At 46.3% G+C, this 22869-nt stretch overlaps 1 protein-coding gene across 2 annotated transcripts in view; it reads right to left on the bottom strand.

Moving 5' to 3' along the window:
• The window catches only part of LOC106578947 (protocadherin-15), a 332275-nt gene that overhangs the window by 169584 nt on the left and 139822 nt on the right, over positions 1-22869 (bottom strand). For both annotated transcript variants that reach the window (XM_014158252.2, XM_045702411.1), the window contains exons 7-11: positions 19470-19589; positions 19080-19190; positions 16807-16977; positions 8986-9094; positions 7742-7854 (exon numbers count right to left, since the gene is read on the bottom strand). In XM_014158252.2, the coding sequence (XP_014013727.1) occupies positions 7742-7854; positions 8986-9094; positions 16807-16977; positions 19080-19190; positions 19470-19589 (624 nt within the window). The remainder of the gene's footprint in view (positions 1-7741; positions 7855-8985; positions 9095-16806; positions 16978-19079; positions 19191-19469; positions 19590-22869) is intronic.

Raw genomic sequence — 22869 nt, 5'->3', positions numbered from 1 at the left:
GGGCTGCGGCGTTCTGGATGAGTTGTAAGGGTTTAATGGCACAGGCAGGGAGCCCCGCCAGCAGCGAGTTGCAGTAATCCAGACGGGAGATGACAAGTGCCTGGATTAGGACCTGCGCCGCTTCCTGTGAAAGGCAGGGTCGTACTCTGCGAATGTTGTAGAGCATGAACCTACAGGATCGGGTCACCGCCTTGATGTTAGCTGAGGACGACAGGGTGTTGTTCAGGGTCACGCCAAGGCTCTTAGCACTCTGGGAGGAGGGCACAATGGAGTTGTCAACCGTGATGGCGAGATCATGGAATGGGCAGTCCTTCCCCGAGAGGAAGAGCAGCTCCGTCTTGCCGAGGTTCAGCTTGAGGCGGTGATCCGTCATCCACACTGATATGTCTGCCAGACATGCAGAGATGCGGTTCGCCACCGGGTTATCAGAAGGGGGAAAGGAGAAGATTAATTGTGTCAAGGGTCAAGCGGGCAGGTTGTTGGGCGGCCGGCCATCACAAGTCGCAAGATTTCATCTGGAGAGAGAGGGGAGAAAGAGGTCAAAGCATAGGGTAGGGCAACGTGAGCAGGACCAGCGGTGTCGTTTGACTTAACAAACGAGGATCGAATGTCGTCAACCTTCTTTTCAAAATGGTTGACGAAGTCATCCGCAGAGAGGGAGGAGGGGGGAGGGGGAGGAGGATTCAGGAGGGAGGAGAAGGTGGCAAAGAGGAGGGAGTGAAAAGATGCCAGGTCCGCAGGGAGGCTAGTTTTCCTCCATTTCCGCTCGGCTGCCCGGAGCCCTGTTCTGTGAGCTCGCAATGAGTCGTCAAGCCACGAAGTAGGAGGGGAGGACCGAGCCGGCCGGGAGGATAGGGGACATAGAGAGTCAAAGGATGCAGAAAGGGAGGAGAGGAGGGTTGAGGAAGCAGAATCAGGAGATTGGTTGGAGAAGGATTGAGCAGAGGGAAGAGATGATAGGATGGAAGAGGAGAGAGTAGCAGGAGAGAGAGAGCGAAGGTTGCAACGGCGCAATACCATCTGAGTAGGGGCAGAGCGAGTAGTGTTGGAGGAGAGCGAGAGGGAAAAGGATACAAGGTAGTGGTCGGAGACTTGGAGGGGAGTTGCAGTGAGATTAGTAGAAGAACAGCATCTAGTAAAGATGAGGTCAAGCGTATTTCCTGCCTTGTGAGTAGGGGGGGAACGGTGAGAGGGTGAGGTCAAAAGAGGAGAGGAGTGGAAAGAAGGAGGCAGAGAGAAATGAGTCAAAGGTAGACGTAGGGAGGTTCAAGTCACCCAGAACTGTGAGGGGTGAGCCATCTTCAGGAAAGGAACTTATCAAGGCATCAAGCTCATTGATGAACTCCCCAAGGGAACCTGGAGGGCGATAAATGATAAGGATTTTAAGCTTGAATGGGCTAGTGACTGTGACAGCATGGAATTCAAATGAGGAGATAGACAGATGGGTCAAGGGAGAAAGAGAGAATGTCCACTTGGGAGAGATGAGGATTCCAGTGCCACCACCCCGCTGACCAGATGCTCTCGGGGTATGCGAGAACACGTGGTCAGACGAGGAGAGAGCAGTAGGAGTAGCAGTGTTTTCTGTGGTAATCCATGTTTCCGTCAGCGCCAAGAAGTCGAGGGTAGCATAGGCTGAGATGAACTCTGCCTTGTTGGCCGCAGACCGGCAGTTCCAGAGGCTGCCGGAGACCTGGAACTCCACGTGGGTCGAGCGCGCTGGGACCACCAGGTTAGAGTGGCAGCGGCCACGCGGTGTGAAGTGTTTGTGTGGCCTGTGCAGAGAGGAGAGAACAGGGATAGGCAGACACATGGTTGACAGGCTACAGGAGAGGCTACGCTAATGCAAAGGAGATTGGAATGAAAATTAACTAAACAACTGGGGAAGCGAGAGAGCAGGGCCTCCCTCACTAACCATTCACTGAAACACTCACTCACTGAAACACTCAAATATAACTTTTCCAACTTCCACTTTAGAAATTATAATTGATGTAAACTACAGTGGTTCAATGTTTCCAGGAATAGGCTCAAACTTAGTTTATTCAGCTAGATAACTTGGTACAGTATTCTTCCAGCTTCTTCCAGTGCACCGTGTCCTATGACGCCGTAGCTAACTAGCATGCTAGCATCCAATAACACACGGTTAGCACCAATACTTGGTTACAACAAACTACCAATGGATCATTCGTGTCCGTGTCTGGTACCTTTCATAACGCAGAAGTGATTAAACGTTGGCTAGCTAACACAAAGTCAGTCCTGCTAGCTACACAAGTGGACTACACATCTCGAATGTTCAGAAAGTTAAGCTTACGTTGCAAAAATCTTGTTGACTAAAATGATACAGTACTGCTCGCTGGTAGAGTTGGCTGTGAGACTATTCCTCTCAGATGCATCTGTGTCATAATGTGTGTCTATAGTTAACGCAGCCGCAGGGCAGTATCTGCTTTATTCATACTGTGTGTCTATATTTAAACGCAGCTGCAGGGCAGTATCTGCTTTATTCATACTGTGTGTCTATATTTAAACGCAGCCGCAGGGCAGTATCTGCTTTATTCATACTGTGTGTCTATATTTAAACGCAGCCGCAGGGCAGTATCTGCTTTATTCATACTGTGTGTCTATATTTAAACGCAGCCGCAGGGCAGTATCTGCTTTATTCATACTGTGTGTCTATATTTAAACGCAGCCGTAGGGTAGTATCTGCTTTATTCATACTGTGTGTCTATATTTAAACGCAGCCGCAGGGTAGTATCTGCTTTATTCATACTGTGTGTCTATATTTAAACGCAGCCGCAGGGCAGTTTCTACTTTATTCGCAGCCTGGCAAGTTCCAACTCAATGGAGCCTAGAAGAAACTTTCCAACACCAACAGATGCTTATGGAAAGATAATCGTTTTTTTTTTTTGCCTTATAAAAAAAAGAGGGAAAGGATTAGCACTCTATAACTGTCAGTGGACAGGGCAGACTGGTAAATGGGTTTACTGCTGAGCTGATCTCTCCCCCTCTCAGACTAGAGGGATGGATGGAGAGGGGAGGGATGGAAAGACGAAAGCTGAAGGGGAAAGAGAGAGGAGGAGGGCACTCTGAATCCTGAAGGAGAACATCACTCAAGCACATTGCTGGTCTTAGATAAAAAGGTGTTATCTAGAACCTAAAAGGGTTCTTCGGCTGTCCCCATAGGAGAACCCTTTGAAGAACCCTTGTTGGGTTCCAGGTAGAACCCTTTTGGTTTCAAGTAGAACCCTTTTGAGTTCTATCTAGAACCCTTTCCACAGATGGTTGTACCTGAAATCAAAAAGGGTTCTATCTGGAACCAAAAAAGGTTGTACCTGTAACCAAAAAAGGGTTCTTATGGGGACAGCTGGAGAACCCTTTTGTATACTGGCTGTTGGTGCACAGCAGAGCAAGCATGACACCACACACACACACACACACACACACACACACACACACACACACACACACACACGTGCATAAAACACACACGACATTCTAGGTTGAACAGAAGACCGCTACATACAAACACACAGTGTCATTTACAGTTTATTCTGAATGCTTAAACACGAACAGTGATTCTAGAGGCACTATCTCTGAAACCATTAACACTTGTAGCCAATGCATTTACCAAGTGTGCCAAACTGAATGCATGTTCTCTGCTTTACACTCAGTTTGTAATTTAATAACACACTTTTAGCAAAACTGTAAACATTGGTCTCTACATTGCTACACCATTTCGCCAATTGCCTTTCCACATTGACACATGTGAAAACACTTTTATATAATGAGATCACTTACAAATCAGAGCTTGAGCACTATAAATAGTCCACAGGTAAACATTTGGTTTGGACAACAATGAAGGTCAACACTGGACAGAGAGTAAGAGTGGTGAAAACTAGAGGAGGAGGAAGAGGACGATTTGGTGGAGAAGTAAGAGGAGGAGGACGAGGAAAAGGTGAAATAAGATGAGGGAGAAGGAGAGGACGGGGAAGAGGAAGGGGAGTCAGTAACACAATAACTGATGAAATCAGAGCGACTGTGGTTGACCATGTTGTCAACCATGGGATGATCACGAGGGAGGCTGGGCAAAAGGTTCAACCAAATCTGAGCCGCTAAACTGTTGCAGGTATCATCTGGATATTTCGAAATGAGAACCGGTAAGTAACTGTAAGTGTTGTAGCCTTAGTGGTACAGTAATATGTACTGTACTTTCATAATGAGAAGGATCTATCACTAAAACCATTCAAATTATTTTACAGAACTGCAAGAAAACCAGTATCTGGTGGAAGAGGTTGACTGTTCACCCCAGAGCAGGACAACTACATTGTAAATATGGTCATTGCAAATAACTTCCTCAGACTCACTGAACTGCAGGACCACATAATGGCAGAAAACACCATATTTCAAAACGTCAACAGAGTGAGTCTCTCTGCACTGTCTCGTCTACTGAAATGCAATAGAATTAGGATGAAGCAGCTGTACAGAGTCCCTTTCGAAAAAAACTCAGACCGTGTAAAACAACTGAGATGTGAATATGTGCAGGTAAGCTATACTATCCTATCATTGGTACTGGATCTGGAAGTGTATGGTGCTACATCATATTGACTGATCCCTGTCTTTTCCTACTGTGCTACATTGTCTTGTCTCTTTCAGAGAGTCATGGAGCTAGAAGCAGATGCAGTGCATCATGATCTAATATATGTGGACGAGGCAGGTTTCAACCTTGCAAAAACAAGGGGCCCGACAGAAATATCATCAGACACCGTGCCTTCATCAACGTCCCGGGACAACGTGGTGGCAACATAACAAAGTGTGTGGCTATTAGTCAAAACGGCGTCCTTCACCATCATGCAATCCTAGGCCCATACAACACTGCACACATTATCACAATTCAGGACACCCTCAACAACAGACTAATCCCTAATGACCAGGGGCCAGAGCAGCCCAGGTACGTTATCATCTGGGACAATGTTAGTTTCCACCAGGCTGCTGTGGTCCGCAATTGGTTCATAGGTCACCCACTTTTCATCGCACTCAATATCCCCCATACTCTCCGTCCTTGAATCCTATTGAAGAATTCTTCTCTGCATGTGGTTGGAAGGTGTGTGATCGCCAGCCCCACCAACACATACCCCTTCTACAGGCAATAGAGGAGGCTTGTGGAGACATCGATCAGGGGTCATGCCAGGCCTGGATACAGCACTCCAGGCGATACTTCCACGCTGCCTAGCTCAAGACAACATGTGATGTGGATGAAGTCTTATGGCCAGACCCACAAAGAAGGAGAGATGGAGCCACATTTGTTTCTGTTCTATTTCTTCTAGTACAAATGTTTTTGTTTTCTTCTACTGCACTTTTGTTGTTTGAGGAGTGTTAGAACATTTTCCCCTTATTTGTATTGATAGTGTTTTATGTTTGGAATACTTTACACATTTGGATACCTGTGTGTACAGTCGTGGCCAAAAGTTTTGAGAATGACACAAATATTAATTTTCACAAAGTCTGCTGCCTCAGTTTGTATGATGGAAATTTGCATATACTCTAGAATGTTATGAAGAGTGATCAGATGAATTTCAATTAATTGCAAAGTCCCTCTTTGCCATGCAAATGAACTGAATCCCCAAAAAACATTTCCACTGCATTTCAGCCCTGCCACAAAAGGACCAGCTGACATCATGTCAGTGATTCTATCGTTAAAACAGGTGTGAGTGTTGACGAGGACAAGGCTGGAGATCACTCTGTCATGCTGATTGAGTTCGAATAACAGACTGGAAGCTTCAAAAGGAGGGTGGTGCTTGGAATCATTGTTCTTCCTCTGTCAACCACGGTTACCTGCAAGGAAACATGTGCCGTCATCATTGCTTTGCACAAAAAGGGCTTCACAGGAAAGAATATTGCTGCAAGTAAGATTGCACCTAGATCAACCATTTATTGGATCATCAAGAACTTCAAGGAGAGCGGTTCAATTGTTGTGAAGAAGGCTTCAGGACGCCCAAGAAAGTCCAGCAAGCGCCAGGACCGTCTCCTAAAGTTGATTCAGCTGCGGGATTGGGGCACCACCAGTACAGAGCTTGCTCAGGAATGGCAGCAGGCAGGAGTGAGTGCATCTGAACGCACAGTGAGGCGAAGACTTTTGGAGGATGGCCTGGTGTCAAGAAGGGCAGCAAAGAAGCCACTTCTCTCCAGGAAAAACATCAGGGACAGACTGATATTCTGCAAAAGGTACAGGGATTGGACTGCTGAGGGCTGGGGTAAAGTAATTTTCTCTGATGAATCCCGTTTCCGATTGTTTGGGGCATCCGGAAAAAAGCTTGTCTGGAGAAGACAAGGTGAGCGCTACCATCAGTCCTGTGTCATGCCAACAGTAAAGCATCCTGAGACCATTCATGTGTGGGGTTGCTTCTCAGCCAAGGGAGTGGGCTCACTCACAATTTTGCCTAAGAACACAGCCGTGAATAAAGAATGGTACCAACACATCCTCCGAGAGAAACTTCTCCCAACCATCCAGGAACAGTGTGGTGACGAACAATGCCTTTTCCAGCATGATGGAGCACCTTGCCATAAGGCAAAAGTGATAACTAAGTGGCTCGGTGAACAAAACATCGATATTTTGGGTCAATGGCCAGGAATCTCCCCAGACCTTAATACCATTGAGAACTTGTTGGCAATCCTCAAGAGGTGGGTGGACAAACAAAACCCCACAAATTCTGACAAACTCCAAGCATTGATTATGCAAGAATGGGCTGCCATCAGTCAGGATGTGGCCCAGAAGTTAATTGACAGCATGCCAGGGCGGATTGCAGGGGTCTTGAAAAAGAAGGGTCAACACTGCAAATATTGACTCTTTGCATCAACTTCATGTAACTGTCAATAAAAGCCTTTGACACTTATGAAATGCTTGTAATTATACTTCAGTATTCCATAGTAACATCTGACAAAAATATCTAAAGACACTGAAGCAGCAAACTTTGTGTAAATTAATATTTGTGTCATTCTCAAAACTTTTGGCCACGACTGTGTGTGTTTAATGCATGTATGACAAAACTTTATTGCAAACTGCTATGCCCTGCAAACAGAAAAAGCAAAAGCCAAAAGTGTTTATAATTTATACCATCAGTGCGTAGTTGGTGAATCGTGTGCTCATTCAAATTATGGTTTGTGTGTACTGTAGACGCAAAACCACTTTTCTTTTAAAGAGTTTGAAGAATTTTGCAAGAATTGTTTGCTTTTGCAAGAGATGTATAATGTTTTGCTGGATTGGTGTAAGGTTTTGTGGTTAGTGTGTAGAGTTTTGCAAAAATAGCCTATAGTTTCAAAGATAGTGCCTAAGCAATCAAAATAAACTGTAATACAACACACAGCTTGTACTGCGCTCTTTGCTCCTGACTTTGAGCCATCTGTCGTACAGGAGTTCCCCCTGGCCTGATAAAGGAATTCTATCTACAGAAGCTCATGTTCATATTCCCCTCTGAGTGGGAGGATCCTTGTAGCATGCAGAAACTTAACGGATCATCGCCCTCTGGAGTTTAAAGCAACAAGCCTCCTGGGCGATGGTGTGTGAGATACCTGACTCATCCTGATGGGGTTTAACACACACACACAGACAGACACCTACAGCCAGTGCATCCCCAGCCTCTGCCTCGTTCCAGCTGTGATTTACCGGATCATTCCCCTCTTAATCAGAATAAAAGACCATGATCCTGTCATGAAGAGAGCATCCCGGGCTACAGAGCTTTATTCTGATTACCTTGATTACCAAGTCAAATCTATTGTTCAGGTCCCTGATGAGCGGTTTGAGGAGCTGCAGCTCGGCGGTGGTTCTGTTCAGGGAGAAGAAGTCCACGTACGTCTCAGGCTTGCCTAAAACGGGAGACAGGGAAATAAGCAACCGTCACTCTGAAAGTCAGGGGAGAAGATGGAGTCTTTAGAAAAATACTGTAAGTCTTCCATATACCGTTACTTTTAATACATTTTACTGCACCTGTCATTACACGTATACATGACTGTAATTATAATGAAAAGTATTAAAAGCTTATTGTCAGTGTATGTCAGAGAATACCAGGTTGCTTTCAAATGATCGGGGTAAAGAAGGCGGAGGGATTGAAGGGTTTAAACTGCTTCCAGACAGATGGATCCATCACTGTCTCTGACCGAAAGGTCTCTCTCTCTCTCGCCCAGACATCTCTTTATTGGCCTCCCAGAGAGCCAGGGAGCGAGGAGGGGAGCATTCTACATCAGCATGATTCCCTGCAGGGGCTACAGCTGTGCTGCTGCCTACTCCAGCCCTCCAATAGCCCTGGGATGCTCATCTCAGCTCACCACAGGTGGCCCTCCACTCCCCTTTGCCACCGCCAGCAGAAATGCATCTCATCCTACCCCGCCTCCCACTCATCTCTCCATCGCATCCTCCATCCCTCCCCACCACCAGCCTTTTGGCTACTGCTGCTGTGCTGAGTCCCCACAACCACCACCCCTCTGCATGGCCAGGCCTGGGAGCTAGCTATCCCCTCTGCAGGCCTGGGAGCTAGCTATCCCTTCTGCAAACCCGCGAGCTAGCTATCCCATCTGATGGCCCGGGAGCTAGCTATCCCCTCTGCAGGCCCGGGAGCTAGCTATCCCCTCTGCAGGCCCGGGAGCTAGCTATCCCCTCTGCAGGCCCGGGAGCTAGCTCTGACATGCACGGTCAACTGTGGGACCTTATACAGACAGGTGTGTGCCTTTCCAAATCATATCCAATTAATTAAATTTACCACAGGTGGACTCCTATCAAGTTGTAGAAACATCTCAAGGATGATCAATGGATACAGGATACACCTGAGCTCAATTTCGAGGCTCATAGTAAAGGGTCGGAATACTTATGTAAATAAGGTATTTCTGTTTTAAAATTTGCAACATTTCTAAAAACCTGTTTTCGCTTTGTCATTACGTGTTATTGTGTGTAGATACGTTCCGAATGCACTGTAGATGACAGCCGTGTTGACAGGGACCTACCAATGAGGATGGAGTAGAGGATGCCTGGCCTCTGTGACGGAGGCTGGATGTTCCTGTCCTGGTCCACGGCCTGAATGATGGGCGTCACGTTGACAGGGTTCACTTTGCTCTGAAAGGAAAGAGTAATGGTTAGTTCTATCTGGCTGTCAATACCAAAAAAAATGAGCCATTTCCACAGTGTGGGGATACGGGAGCTTCCATTCTTGCTGTGCTAAAAGGATGGAGAAAATAATTGATGAAGAATTAATTTATGGCATTGGACACAATCTTCATCAATTAGTTATCTTGGCATTTCACAGCAACAACAGCAAAATAATTGCAGTGTTTCAGTTGTACCTCTAACTTAAACATTATGGGCAAAGCACAAATCATGTAGATTCTGCTGACTTGCTTTGCAGTAAAAGGTGTATTCTTAAAACAGTGAATAATCATAAACTGTATGACCTCTTTATCACAGTACCTGTCACAAAAACCAATGAATTGCAGACATTTGTGTTGTTCTCCCCGGTACAACACATCTTTATGTCATTTAAGAGGTTGAAAGCACAAGAGAGAGTGTGGGAGAGAGAGCGGAAGGAAGGGAGAGAGAGAAAGAGAGAGAAAGAGAGAGAGGAAAAGAGAGAAAAGAGGGAAAAAGAGGGAGAGGAACAGAGGGAGGGAAAACAAGAGAGAGAGAAAGAGGGAGAAAAAGAGAGAGGAAAAGAGAGACAGGAAAAGAAAGAGAGAGGAAAAGAGGGAGTGAGACGGTGGGGGCGAGAGACTGAAAAATAAAGTTTGCAAGAGAGAGAAAGAGTTTGTGAAAGTGAGAGACTCCAAAGAGAGAGAGAGAACAGGAAGGGAGAAGTAATGATAAGGTGAGTAACTGGTCCTCCATTCCAAGTTGCCCCAGCCTAGGGGGAGGAGTAAAGATGTGCAGAATTACAAACAACAGGCGGGCCCATCTCAGTCCCAGTAAATAAGCAGCTCATTTAGAACTCAACTCTTCTCAGAGAAACCAAGTGACACTGCTAAAAGTGAAGATGAGTTTCAACCAGTGTTAGCTGCCTGGTTGCCTCTGAAATAAGGCTCTGGGAATCTTGTCTGTGTGTGTCTGTGTGTGTGTGTGTGTGTGTGTGTGTGTGTGTGTGTGTGTGTGTGTGTGTCATGACCCCTACAGGGACCCCACTGCATAATTGTGATCTCTGTGTGCCAGGAAGAAGTCTCGAGCAGCTGCTGTAAACACACACACACACACACACACACACACACTGGTAGGACCATATGCTCCGGGGGCTGGTTGGCAGGAAATGACAATTTGTGACAGACATTGATGACAAGCTCGAGGAGCTGAGGTGCTGCAAAGACAGACGCTGTTTGTGTGGAATAAATGACAGACATCTCGGTTTGTTTACCTTGTAGAGTACAGAGACTACAAGGAGGTCAGACATTAGTCAGAACCATAATAAAGCCACCTGGAATCAAGCTCTGAATGAAACTAAAGGCTTTTTCTCCTGTCATTCCTCCCCATGTTACTTGATCATCATATTTCACACAGCCCGATGAGTAGTTGTTAAGTGGAGGCAAAAATGGTCGCCTACATTTTATCAGACACTGTTATCCAGGGCGACTTACTGGAACAGTTAGGCTTAAGTGCCTTGCTCAAGGGCACATCGGCAGATTTTTCACCTAGTCGGCGACTCGAACCAGCAACCTTTCAGTTACTGGCCCAAAGCTCTTAACCACTAGGCTACCTGCCACCCATCCACTCCTCTCTGCTCTGTACATCTCCCTCCCTCATCCTAGATCATGAGCACAATTTGGCAAAGATTTATCTCCGTGGGGCCCATTGTAATCCTCAGCCCCTGCAACTACAATGGCCCCAGTATGACTGCAGTAAATCTAATGACTCTTCGGGGCCCTGTCCTCAGTGGGCAGATTAGCTCTGATGATACTCCCTCAGTCAGCCCTTATCTCCTGAGAAACTACAGCAGACAAGACTGGGGTCCAGATTACAAGGAAATGTATTTATATGAAATAGCGTGAAGGGTGTGATGATGATTATTCATCACAATATGTGTCCGTGTTAAGTTGAATTGCAGAATGAATCAGCCTCATTCAAGGCAAGGGAATATAGATTTTTAGTGATACATTAAATTATTTAGAAGCCTGTATTTAAAAAGTCTAGATTTTGCTTTTTCTTTACAAATAATACTACTCAGACTGACTGATACAGATGAATATTTCATGTGACTGAAATACACAACTAGGCATGATGCCAAATGAATGTATTTGCTTTGATCTGGATGAAACCATAACTACTCCTTCTCGGCAGACCAGCCAGGGTCCTCCGCTCCGTTCCACATCCGTGGTCCATAATCAATGGTTGACTGAGTGTCGGCTGGGCGTTTTAACGGCTGAACTGGAGGAAGATCGTCTCTTGAGGGACCGGTTGAAGCACGGGAGGATTTTATTACTGTAATTAACGAGGATGGATTCTCTGGTGGAGTGTGATCTGTGATGGTGTAACGAGCAAATGGCAGCCCTTTGGTCCCGCCTCTATTTTCACTAACCCACAGGAAGACAAATCAATAGACTGCTTTACTCTACACTACTCTACTCAGATGAACCCAACCTTCCAAATGAATGCTGAACATCTCCAGATTCCTCTATGATATATAGTGAACACTGACAAGAAACTTCAATTAAAAGACTCTGCATCGGGTATAATTTGACAGTTTTGCATATGATATCAGCACCTGTTTTCAAAACGGCCAATTACTCGTCTTAGATTTGGAATTACTTGTCTGTTCACATTTTCATTATTAGCTATATCTTATTCCAACTTTAAATTTCAGCCAGCAAACAAATTATCCAGTGAATTAATTTATTACACTCTCCATTTAATTTTATACACACCAGTCACCAACAAAGCAATTATGCTCCACTCAACACTGGGGTATAATACTTTCAAAGCCTCCTGTGTTAATTGTAAACAGACAATAGCAGTTGCCTACCTGCTGTTCTCTCAGTGCTGTATTTTCAATCTGATATCTCAGCTCTGATGGTCTGTTAGATTATGTTAACACTAGCCACAGAGGACGTCCAGAGTGCTGCTGCGTTTGGGGTCGGGGAGCAAAATAGTAGAATTGACAGAGGAAACCGCATTGGAGCCCCACTTCAGCCTTGTTTGGGATGACCTTTTATGTTATTCCTGCTCCGGAGAGGCTCTCTAGCTCTCTGCTATGGAAGGATATAAAGAGGCTGCCAGGAGGGATCAGTTTGTCTTGGGGAATGCACCTCCACTCTCCTCATGAACATTCTCCTTGCTCCAGGCTCCTGTTCCCTAGAATGTCTCACTATTCCCTGGATCCTCGGCTGAGATATTGTCTTTGAAACTAAGTGTAGCGCGAAAGGAGACCCAGTGGCATAACATTGTGACAAAGAGGAGTTTTTGGGATCTGACCTATGACCTGCTGTATCCCTCTCCTCCTCCCCTCTAATCACAAGCTTCGTTTCACAGGTAGCGCTGTTTTTATACGCTGCAAGGTACCTGAGCAGTACTGAGCCTCAGTAAATAAGTTGAAGCATTATTTAAATGCTTCGTCGAGCACCTGCGGAGGAGATATGAGAGGCGTAATAAAGAGATAACGGGGAGAGCTGCCTGACAGGGAGGATGTCTGAGAGAGACAAGAGGAATATTACAGTACATCATTACACATGTGAAACTGAACTAGCCCCCTGAGTGATGGGATTGATGGGGATGACAGGATGAGGTGGGGGTGTTTTGAAGACCTGATAAGAGGTTATGCTGGCTTCGCCACGGCATACATAATCAGAATCACATAATGCCGCCTGTCACAGCACTCGTAAAATGTGTCCTTGAGTGCGTTCTAGCGTTCGCATTAAGTACAGGAACCAGCCACCCAAACCAGTGGCGTAAACTTGACTTAAGGCTCCTGTTCCCTTGTTCTGTCACTTGGCTGCGGAGTGTGGAAGGTTCTTAATGTAAGGAAATGCCGTTTTAGTCCTCTGTGTTTGGTATGGCTCTAGTGCACCACTGCCTTCTCACGGACACAGTTTGACCTTCTGTAACTCTCTCTTAGGATATAGTGGAATGTCAGCAAAAAATGGCATGTATTACTTTTCAGCAAAAACGCTGCTTGATCGTGTCAATGGAATAGATCTGGAGGCGAAAGAAACACACACGTGTTTAGGCGAGGCACTGGCAAGCGGAGTAGAACATGTGTTTAGGCGAGGCGCTGGCTAGCGGAGTAGAACACGTGTTTAGGCGAGGCGCTGGCTAGCGGAGTAGAACACGTGTTTAGGTGAGGCGCTGTCTAGCGGAGTAGAACACGTGTTTAGGCGAGGCGCTGGCTAGCGGAGTAGAACACGTGTTTAGGCGAGGCGCTGGCTAGCGGAGTAGAACACGTGTTTAGGCGAGGCGCTGGCTAGCGGAGTAGAACACGTGTTTAGGCGAGGCGCTGGCTAGCGGAGTAGAACACGTGTTTAGGCGAGGCGCTGTCTAGCGGAGTAGAACACGTGTTTAGGCGAGGCACTGGCTAGCGGAGTAGAACACGCGTTTAGGCGAAGCGCTGGCTAGCGGAGTAGAACACGTGTTTAGGCGAGGCGCTGGCTAGTGGAGTAGAACACGTGTTTAGGCGAGGCGCTGGCTAGCGGAGTAGAACATGTGTTTAGGCGAGGCGCTGGCTAGCGGAGTAGAACATGTGTTTAGGCGAGGCGCTGGCTAGCGGAGTAGAACACGTGTTTAGGCGAGGCGCTGGCTAGCGGAGTAGAACACGTGTTTAGGTGAGGAGCTGGCTAGCGGAGTAGAACACGTGTTTAGGTGAGGCGCTGGCTAGTGGAGTAGAACATGTGTTTAGGCGAGGCGCTGGCTAGTGGAGTAGAACACGTGTTTAGGCGAGGCGCTGGCTAGCGGAGTAGAACACGTGTTTAGGCGAGGCGCTGGCGAGTGGAGTAGAACACGTGTTTAGGCGAGGCGCTGGCTAGCGGAGTAGAACACGTGTTTAGGCGAGGCGCTGGCTAGTGGAATAGAACACGTGTTTAGGCGAGGCGCTGGCTAGTGGAATAGAACACGAGTTTAGGCGAGGCGCTGGCTAGCGGAGTAGAACACGTGTTTAGGAGAGGCGCTGGCTAGCGGAGTAGAACACGTGTTTAGGCGAGGCGCAAGCTAGCTGAGTAGAACACGTGTTTAGGTGAGGCACTGGCTAGCGGAGTAGAACACGTGTTTAGGAGAGGTGCTGGCTAGCGGAGTAGAAAACCTGTTTAGGCGAGGCACTGGCTAGAGGAGTAGAACACCTGTTTAGGCAAGATGCTGTCTAGCAGAGTAGAACACGTGTTTAGGAGAGGCGCTGGCTAGAGGAGTAGAACACCTCTTTAGGCGAGGCGCTGGCTAGAGGAGTAGAACACCTGTTTAGGCGAGGCGCTGACTAGAGGAGTAGAACACCTGTTTAGGCGAGATGCTGTCTAGCAGAGTAGAACACGTGTTTAGGAGAGGCGCTGGCTAGAGGAGTAGAACACCTGTTTAGGCGAGGCGCTGGCTAGAGGAGTAGAACACCTGTTTAGGCGAGGCGCTGGCTAGAGGAGTAGAACACGTGTTTAGGCGAGGCGCTGTCTAGCGGAGTAGAACACGTGTTTAGGCGAGGCGCTGGCTAGTGGAGTAGAACACGTGTTTAGGCGAGGCGCTGGCTAGAGGAGTAGAACACGTGTTTAGGCGAGGCGCTGGCTAGCGGAGTAGAACACGTGTTTAGGCGAGGCGCTGGCTAGCGGAGTAGAACACGTGTTTAGGCGAGGCGCTGGCTAGCGGAGTAGAACACGTGTTTAGGCGAGGCGCTGGCTAGCGGAGTAGAACACGTGTTTAGGCGAGGTGCTAGCTAGCATGAATGATAGCATACAATCATAGATACAATTTGGCTTCATAGGACCTTCAAACATTTACAATGAATAGCAAAATCACAATAATCACAAGAATAGATTCAGATCAAAGTCTACGTTGAGAAATTAAATATCTAGGCAGCCTCTCAATTTAACAATACGTTGGAATAGATCTACAATAGAGTTGGCCAATAGCTGGGCTACTGAAGGTCTTTGTTTTTGTGGAGTCTGGGATTCAATCATCAGGTGCATTCAAGGAGTGATAATAACCATCCTTTTCTAGATTTCTAGAACTTAAGCGCCAAGACAATTTAATGTGGTCGCCTGGAAAATGTTATTTTCCTAGTGTCTGCCGGGTTCCAAAGTTCCCTGACCATGAGTATCCACTTTACATTTGGATTAGTAACAATTTAAATAAACCGGTGCTTCCACTCAAGGTACGAGAGTCCAAAGTGTAAAACTAATTACCTGTGAATAATCTGTCTTGTAATTCTAGCATCTCCATGCTTCCCTGACTCTGCCATTTACTTGTGTTAGACTCTGATCAAGAGAAACTGTAAACAGGGCCCTGCCTAGATCAGTGAACAAAAACCAATGGAACTGACAAGGAGGTATCATTCTGATTGTCATTCTACTTGACAAAACACGTGTCACGCTATTGGGAGTCTAAATCTAATCTAGTCTAAATTACTTCCACACGCACCAGAGGAGGCTGGTGGAAGGAGCAAGAAGAGGACGGGCTCATTGTAATGGCTGGAATGGAATTAATGGACATTCCATCCATTACAATGAGCCTGTCCTCCTATAGCTCCTCCCACCAGCCTCCTCTGATACACATCCTCTCATACTTTTGACAGTTCAACATGGTTCCTGTAAGGCGAAGGTCGAGAGCCGTGTGTCCTCCGAAACACGATCCAGCCACTGCTTCTTTTTTAAAGTCTTTTTATATACATTTTTTTAGTATTTTAAATGTTTTCCCATTTTCTCCCCAATTTCATGGTATCCAATTGGTAGTTACAGTCTTGTCTCATTGCTGGAACTGCCATACGAACTCGGGAGAGGCGAACGTCGAGAGCCGTGCGTCCTCCGAAACACGACCCAACCAAGCCGCACTGCTTCTTGACACAATGCCCACTTAACCCAGAAGCACCAATGTGTCATAGGAAACACCAGACACCTGGCGACTGTGTCAGTGTGCCAGGCCTGCCACAGGAGTTGCTAGTGCGCGATAGGACAAGGATATCCCTGCCGGCCAAACCCTCCCCTGACCCGGACAACGCTGGGCCAGTTGTGTGCTGCCCCATGGGTCTCTGGTCGCAGCCGGCTGCGACAGAGCCTGGACTCGAACCCAGAATCTCTATTGGCACAGCTAGCACTGCGATGCAGTGTCTTAGAGCACTGTCCCACTCGGGAGGCCAGTGAACACTAATCTAACGCTGGGTTGGGGAAGCCCCTGTGGGAGGGGCGTCGGAAGGGGACATTTTTGTCTCATTCCATCTCGTCGCTTGTTTCTTTGTCCATGTGTCACAACAAAAATAAACAGCACACGTCTCTGATGTTTATGTGAATTTTCATCTTCATTCTGGTTATGCATGACCAATAAATGTAATACACTACCCATAAATAGCATAAATCTATCCCTAGCATAAATCTAATAGCCCTCTGTATTTAAAGCCAAAATCTTTGAAATTATCTTAAACACAAAGAAATCCCACTGAACCAGTCTTGTGTTTAGTACTAATATGCCGAAGATGACTCCTGAGGCTGATATGCAAAACAGAGGCCAGAAGACAAGCTGTGTCTCAGCCACCTCTCTCCCTAGCACTGAGAGGAGTGTGCTGCTTGTCAAGCAGCCCTGTTTGAATGGAGCAACATGTAAAAGGCTTCTTCTCAGCAGGGGGTCTGAAGCTCAGGGTTCTGGAGCCGGTGCTGGTGTGCGGTAACACTTACTGGGTCAGTGAGCTCCAGGATGTGGACCCGGTAGGTGAGGGGGCTGCAGTCACGTGTGTTGTCGACCAGAGAGCAGGGCAGGAACATAGGTCCCAGGTCATCCCCATCCAGCACGTCTACAGTCAGGGTGGTGGTGGCAGTGCGCCGTTCGTTGGGGTACGGGGCACGGTCCTACAGGGGGAGATGACAGCGGTGGATGTGGTAAACTGAGAATTTAAAGTACATTTTTGAATGTCTACCCTTCTTCTACAGCTATTCTATCTTAAGTGCAACTTCCTTTCACGTTTTCTAAAACATTCTGTATTGTATTAATTAGAGGCTGGAAAGCACTTGCATTGAAAACAGTAAAACCTATATGCCACATCAGGTATCTGTTCATTCAACTGTTCCAGTATCAAAAGGCCTTGTAAAACATTTTGGTAAAATGAAATGAATGACGTTTTTGGTGATTGTTCCATTCCAGATGAAGACCTTGACATCATATAATGCATTATTCCTATCTGTACTAACCATTCATGAATTGGAAATGTAGTACTTGTATATTATTAACATTTTTCAACAGATTTTGTTTTCTTATTATATTTCAAAAGGATATGCAACAATAATGGAACACAACAAAAAGGTACTTTTGCATTTACAAAGTGGTACAAAGTTTTCCTTCAAGGTTTTCTTAGTGCTATAGCCTACCCTATTTAAAAAACACATTGTACAGAACTGTACTCAGGTAAGTGCTCCAGTGCTTCGTTGGTCCATTGGTTTCCCCAGACAGACTAATTTATTTACAGTAATGCACTGTTAAACCATAGTTTATTTGGAATTTACGGTAACATTCTGTGCCTTAATGGCTGCCATTAAGTTACCGTAATGTTACCGTAAAAACAAGTTAAGTATTTATAGTGTAGAATAAGCCACCTCAGTATTTGCAGCCATAGGTTGCAATATACACTATGACCAAAAGTATGTGGACACCTGCTCGTCGAACATTTCATTCCAAAATCATGGGCATTAATATGGAGTTGGTCCCCCCTTTGCTGCTATAACAGCCTCCACTCTTCTGGGAAGGTTTTCCACTAGATGTTGGAACATTGCTTTGTGCACAGGGGCATTGTCATGCTGAACAGGAAAGGGCCTTCCACAAACTGTTGTCACAAAGTTGGAAGAACAGAATTGTATAGAATGTCATTGTATGCTGTAGCATTAAGATTCCCATTCACTGGAACTAAGGGGCCTAGTCTGAACCATGAAAAACAGCTCCAGACTTTTATTCCTCCTCCACCAAACTTTACAGTTGGCACTATGCATTTGGGCAGATAGCGTTCTCCTGGAATTTGCCAAATCCAGATTCGTCCGTCGGACTGCCAGAGGGTGAAGCGTGATTCATCACTCCAGAGAACGCATTTCCACTGCTCCAGAGTCCACTGCTCCTGAGTTTTACATCACTCCAGCTAATGCTTGGCATTGCGCATGGTTATCTTAGGCTTGTGAGTGGCTGCTCGGCCACGGAAACCCATTACATGAAGCTCCCAACGAACAGTTCTTGTGCTGACGTTGCTTCCAGAGGCAGGATGGAACTTGGTATTGAGTGTTGCAATCGAGGACAGACAATTTTTACCCACTACGCGCTTCAGCACTCAGCGATCCCGTTCTGTGAGCTTGTGTTGCCTACCACTTCGCGGCTGAGCCGTTGTTGCTCCTAGACTTTTCCACTTCACAATAGCAGTACTTACAGTTGACTGGGGCAGCTCTAGCAGGGCATACATTTGACGAACTGACTTGTTGGAAGGGTGGCATCCTATGACGGTGCCACATTGAAAGTCACTGAGCTCTTCCATAAGGCCATTTTACTGCCAATGTTTGTCTACGGAGATTGCATGGCTGTGTGCTCTATTTTATACACCTGTCAGTAACGGCTGTGGCTGAAATAGCCAAATCCACTAATTTAATGGAGTGTCCACATACTTTTGTAGGTATAGTGTATCTTTAGGAGCTGATCCATTGTGAGTATTGTGATATAATTATTATGTTAAGGTAAGATTTGAAAATGGAAAGCTGATCTGAGAGCAGTGCCGTCTTACTTTCGACCCTTTCAGTATCGTCCCAATGACCCACGTAGCGAACGTTCTCTCTGTTTTGGGAAACGCATGTTACCTCTTCGGCCGTCGTTGTATCGACGCGTCGTTAAAACCCTCTTAAGCCTAACTTCCATCTCTATCGGGAAACCATAGATACCAACAGACAGACAGACAGACAGACAGACAGACAGACAGACTTACATTGGCCTGGATGAGAACCAGATAGCGGGTGATCTCCTCGTAGTTGAGCCTCTCCCTCAGGACCACCGAGCCGGAGAGGGTGAGAGGGATGTCAAACGTCCTGTTGGCCGTCTGCGACACAAAGAGATACAGTGCCCTGGGTTAAGAGTGGACTCTACTTAGGAAAGCTTTCCCCATGAGAAATTCAGTGTCTGCCAGAGCGGGTGCAGAGATCTCGGGGGCAGAGATTGCCTCAACAGGACGTGTGTGGCCTTCTGACTCCTACTTGGTGACATGAGTAAAACCGTACTGCTCTAATGTCTTTATCAATCTTTTTGGGCTGTGAAATGTGATTGCCATCAGTCGTGGCTTTAAAGAGAATGTGTCAATAAGTGTTGAGATGTGACGTACCGGGTCAGTTGGGTTGTACTGGATGATGTATTCAATCTGTCCGTTAGGGCCGTCATCAATGTCCCTGGCTCCATTATTCCCAGTGAAGCCGGAGAAGATGGTGGTGCCAACTGGGGTCAACTGTAAGACAACATTATTACAACCTAATGACAGTGCTAACAATTCAAACTATAAGAATAATTCCCCACACTAAAACCATGATTCAGTCAAACAGTACGCATTAGGGGCCTCCCAAGTGGCACAGCGGTCTAAGGCACTACATTGCAGTGCTTGAGGCGTCACTACAGACCTGGGTTCGATCCCAGGCTGTGTCAAAACCGGCCGTAACCGGGAGTCCCATAGGGCGGCGCACAACAGGCCTAGTGTCGTCTGGGTTATGGGAGGGTTTGGCTGGGGGGGCTTTACTTGGCTCATTGCGCTTTAGCGACTCCTTGTGGCTGGTCAGGTGCCTGCAGGCTGACATCGGCTGACATCGGCTGTCAGTTGAAGAGTGTATCCTCTGACACATTGGTGCAGCTGGCTTCCGAGTTAAACTGGCGGGTGTTAAGAAGAGCGGTTAGGCGGGTCATGTTGCATGAGCGGTTAGGAGGATACATGACTTAACCTTCGCCTCTCCTGATCTGTTGGGGAGTTGCAGCGATGAGACAAGATCTCAATTGGATATCATGAAATTGGGGAGAAAAAGGAAGGTAAAATACAAAAGAATAACAAAAAAAACAGTTCACCTGAAGTAAAGTGCTTTGATTTCTGAAAGTGCCTTCTACTGACAGTGTCTTTGAGATGTGGAGCGAGGCGTACGAGTGCTATCAGCTGCCATACCTGAGCCCCACAGTGGACCTCTATCAGTCATACCTGAGCCCCACAGTGGATCACTATCAGTCATACCTGAGCCCCACAGTGGACCTCTATCAACTGTCATACCTGAGCCCCACAGTGGATCACTATCAGTCATACCTGAGCCCCACAGTGGACCTCTATCAACTGTCATACCTGAGCCCCACAGTGGACCTCTATCAACTGTCATACCTGAGCCCCACAGTGGACCTCTATCAACTGTCATACCTGAGCCCCACAGTGGACCTCTATCAGTCATACCTGAGCCCCACAGTGGACCACTATCAGTCATACCTGAGCCCCACAGTGGACCACTATCAGTCATACCTGGGCCCCACAGTGGATCACTATCAGTCATACCTGAGCCCCACAGTGGACCTCTATCAGTCATACCTGAGCCCCACAGTGGACCACTATCAGTCATACCTGAGCCCCACAGTGGACCTCTATCAGCTGTGAGAAGAGGAGATAATAGTGTAGCATCTGTTGGCAGCACAGAGGAAACGTGGTTATTTTAGCTCCTCTGCTACTCTTATATCTGACAAGACTTTTCAGGAACACAAAAATATGTCAGAGACAAGAGGAAGACAGGAGACAGTTCAGCGAAACACTACTGATCTCAGGTATGGTTTGACTGGTACTGAATTGAAAAAAAATAAGTCTCAGAAAAGGAGAAATCTAATAGAAAGCCCACAGCAGGGGTATCAGAGGTCATTTCTAAAGAGATGCTGTAATGAAAGTAGAGGCAGGATTTCATGTTTCCCGTGTGCTAATTGAAAATATCCTAAGGCGTCGACGACAGAATAGGAAAGGCCATACATTCGGCAGTGTTGTTAGCCAAAAAACAACAACGTAAAGCATGCATTATTTAGGAGCTCACGACGTCTGAGTCTATATTAAAATGGTGAATCATGGTGTCTGTCCTCATTGGGATGCAAGGCTCTCCCCCCTGCCGCCCTGCCACAGACACACCTCTGGGAGCAAATCAACCCTCCACGTCCCTCCGTCTGCACGTCAGCACCTTGATGATAAACATTGCGTAGCAGACTGTATGCATGAAGGCTGTCGTAATGAATTCTTTAATGTAGGACAAAGAACTGTACAGTGCCTTTAATAACCAAGAAATGACATGGGAGATATCTAATAATAACAGGGGGTTGAGCAGAATGCTATATGTCATAGTAGTACATTTATTGAGATATACAAGGAGAGGCCAACAATTCTCCCCATATGAGATTAACAAGGTCTTGTAAGGTTAAGGCATATCTAAAGCTGTCTGAGCACCTGAAGACTAGTACGTGCTTGATTAACACGTGTGAGGGATTCAGCTCTTAAAGATTAATGGCACCCGAGTGGCGCAGTGGTCTAAGACAGGAGTCACTGCAGGACCTGGTTCGAATCCAGGCAACATCACATCCGGCCATGATTGGGAGTCCCATAGGGCGGCGCACAATTGGCCCAGCGTCGTCTGGGTTTGGCCGGGGTAGGCCGTCATTGTAAATAAGAATTTGTTCTGAACTGACTTGCCCAGTTAAATACAGGTTAAATAGAAAACATGGCATTTATAAACAGTGTTGAGGTCTGACAAGAGCATACAGCTGGAACACATTCAAATAATCACGTCTTCAACAGAGATTTTATTTTTCTTTCCGCTTCGACAGCCCTGTAGAACTCCACTATATGGGCTTAGGTACTACTAGACGCTCTATGTTGACTGATGGACAAGGGACTGCATTCTGTATCTCTGTGTCAGTTTAACATTTCAAACACTGCAGAGCAGAATACGGAAAGCAACCATGCCCAACCGTTTGAGAACAGCAGCTTCAGCTACTCTGCAAGGCTGCTTGCTATTGAGCTAAATTGACTAGGATGACATTCAGGGGAACCTCTTTCAATTAGGGAAAAGCTGCAAAATCCCCATGTCACTATTTTGGACCACGGTGGCTCACCAGCCACTCTATGGCCTTCTATGCCCAGAGCCCATGGAGAATGTACAGATGTAGGATCTTAATTTGATCACCCTATTGCAGGAGAACTTTCCTGCAATGCAGGTCATTTTAAACTTGTAATGTATTGGAAGTTTTTAAAGGCTTCTGAAGTTTGTAATTTCCACTTTGAAATTTCATTAATGATTTTTCCTTACGAAAAATGGATCAACCCCTACAAACATGCCCATTAATTACAATCCGCATAATAATTCACATTTCCTGTTACTGCAGGATTATTTTCCTGCTGTAGCAAACTGGGTCAAATTAAGATCCTACACTTGTACAGTTAAACCACATAGAGACCCGTGAAGGTCCCACTGGTGGTCCCACTGTTAACCCTTTACACTCGTGGGAATTGGCCTACAGTATGTGGAAAGGACTAAAATGCATAACCATGGTAGCAATTGAAAGGGAACAGTTTGGAGATAATATGAAAATTATTAGACCAAAGGTGAGTACACAACAGTTCATCTGGCACAAGACTGACATTACACTGTTGATTTTACGTGCATTTTACATTTACTGTACGTTTCGCTGTATTTGTTGATAATAAAATCAGAAAATGTTCCGATAAGACC

Source organism: Salmo salar, chromosome ssa19, assembly GCF_905237065.1.
Source record: "Salmo salar chromosome ssa19, Ssal_v3.1, whole genome shotgun sequence".
Taxonomy (NCBI): domain Eukaryota; kingdom Metazoa; phylum Chordata; class Actinopteri; order Salmoniformes; family Salmonidae; genus Salmo; species Salmo salar.
This window is presented reverse-complemented; position numbering and strand designations above follow the sequence as displayed.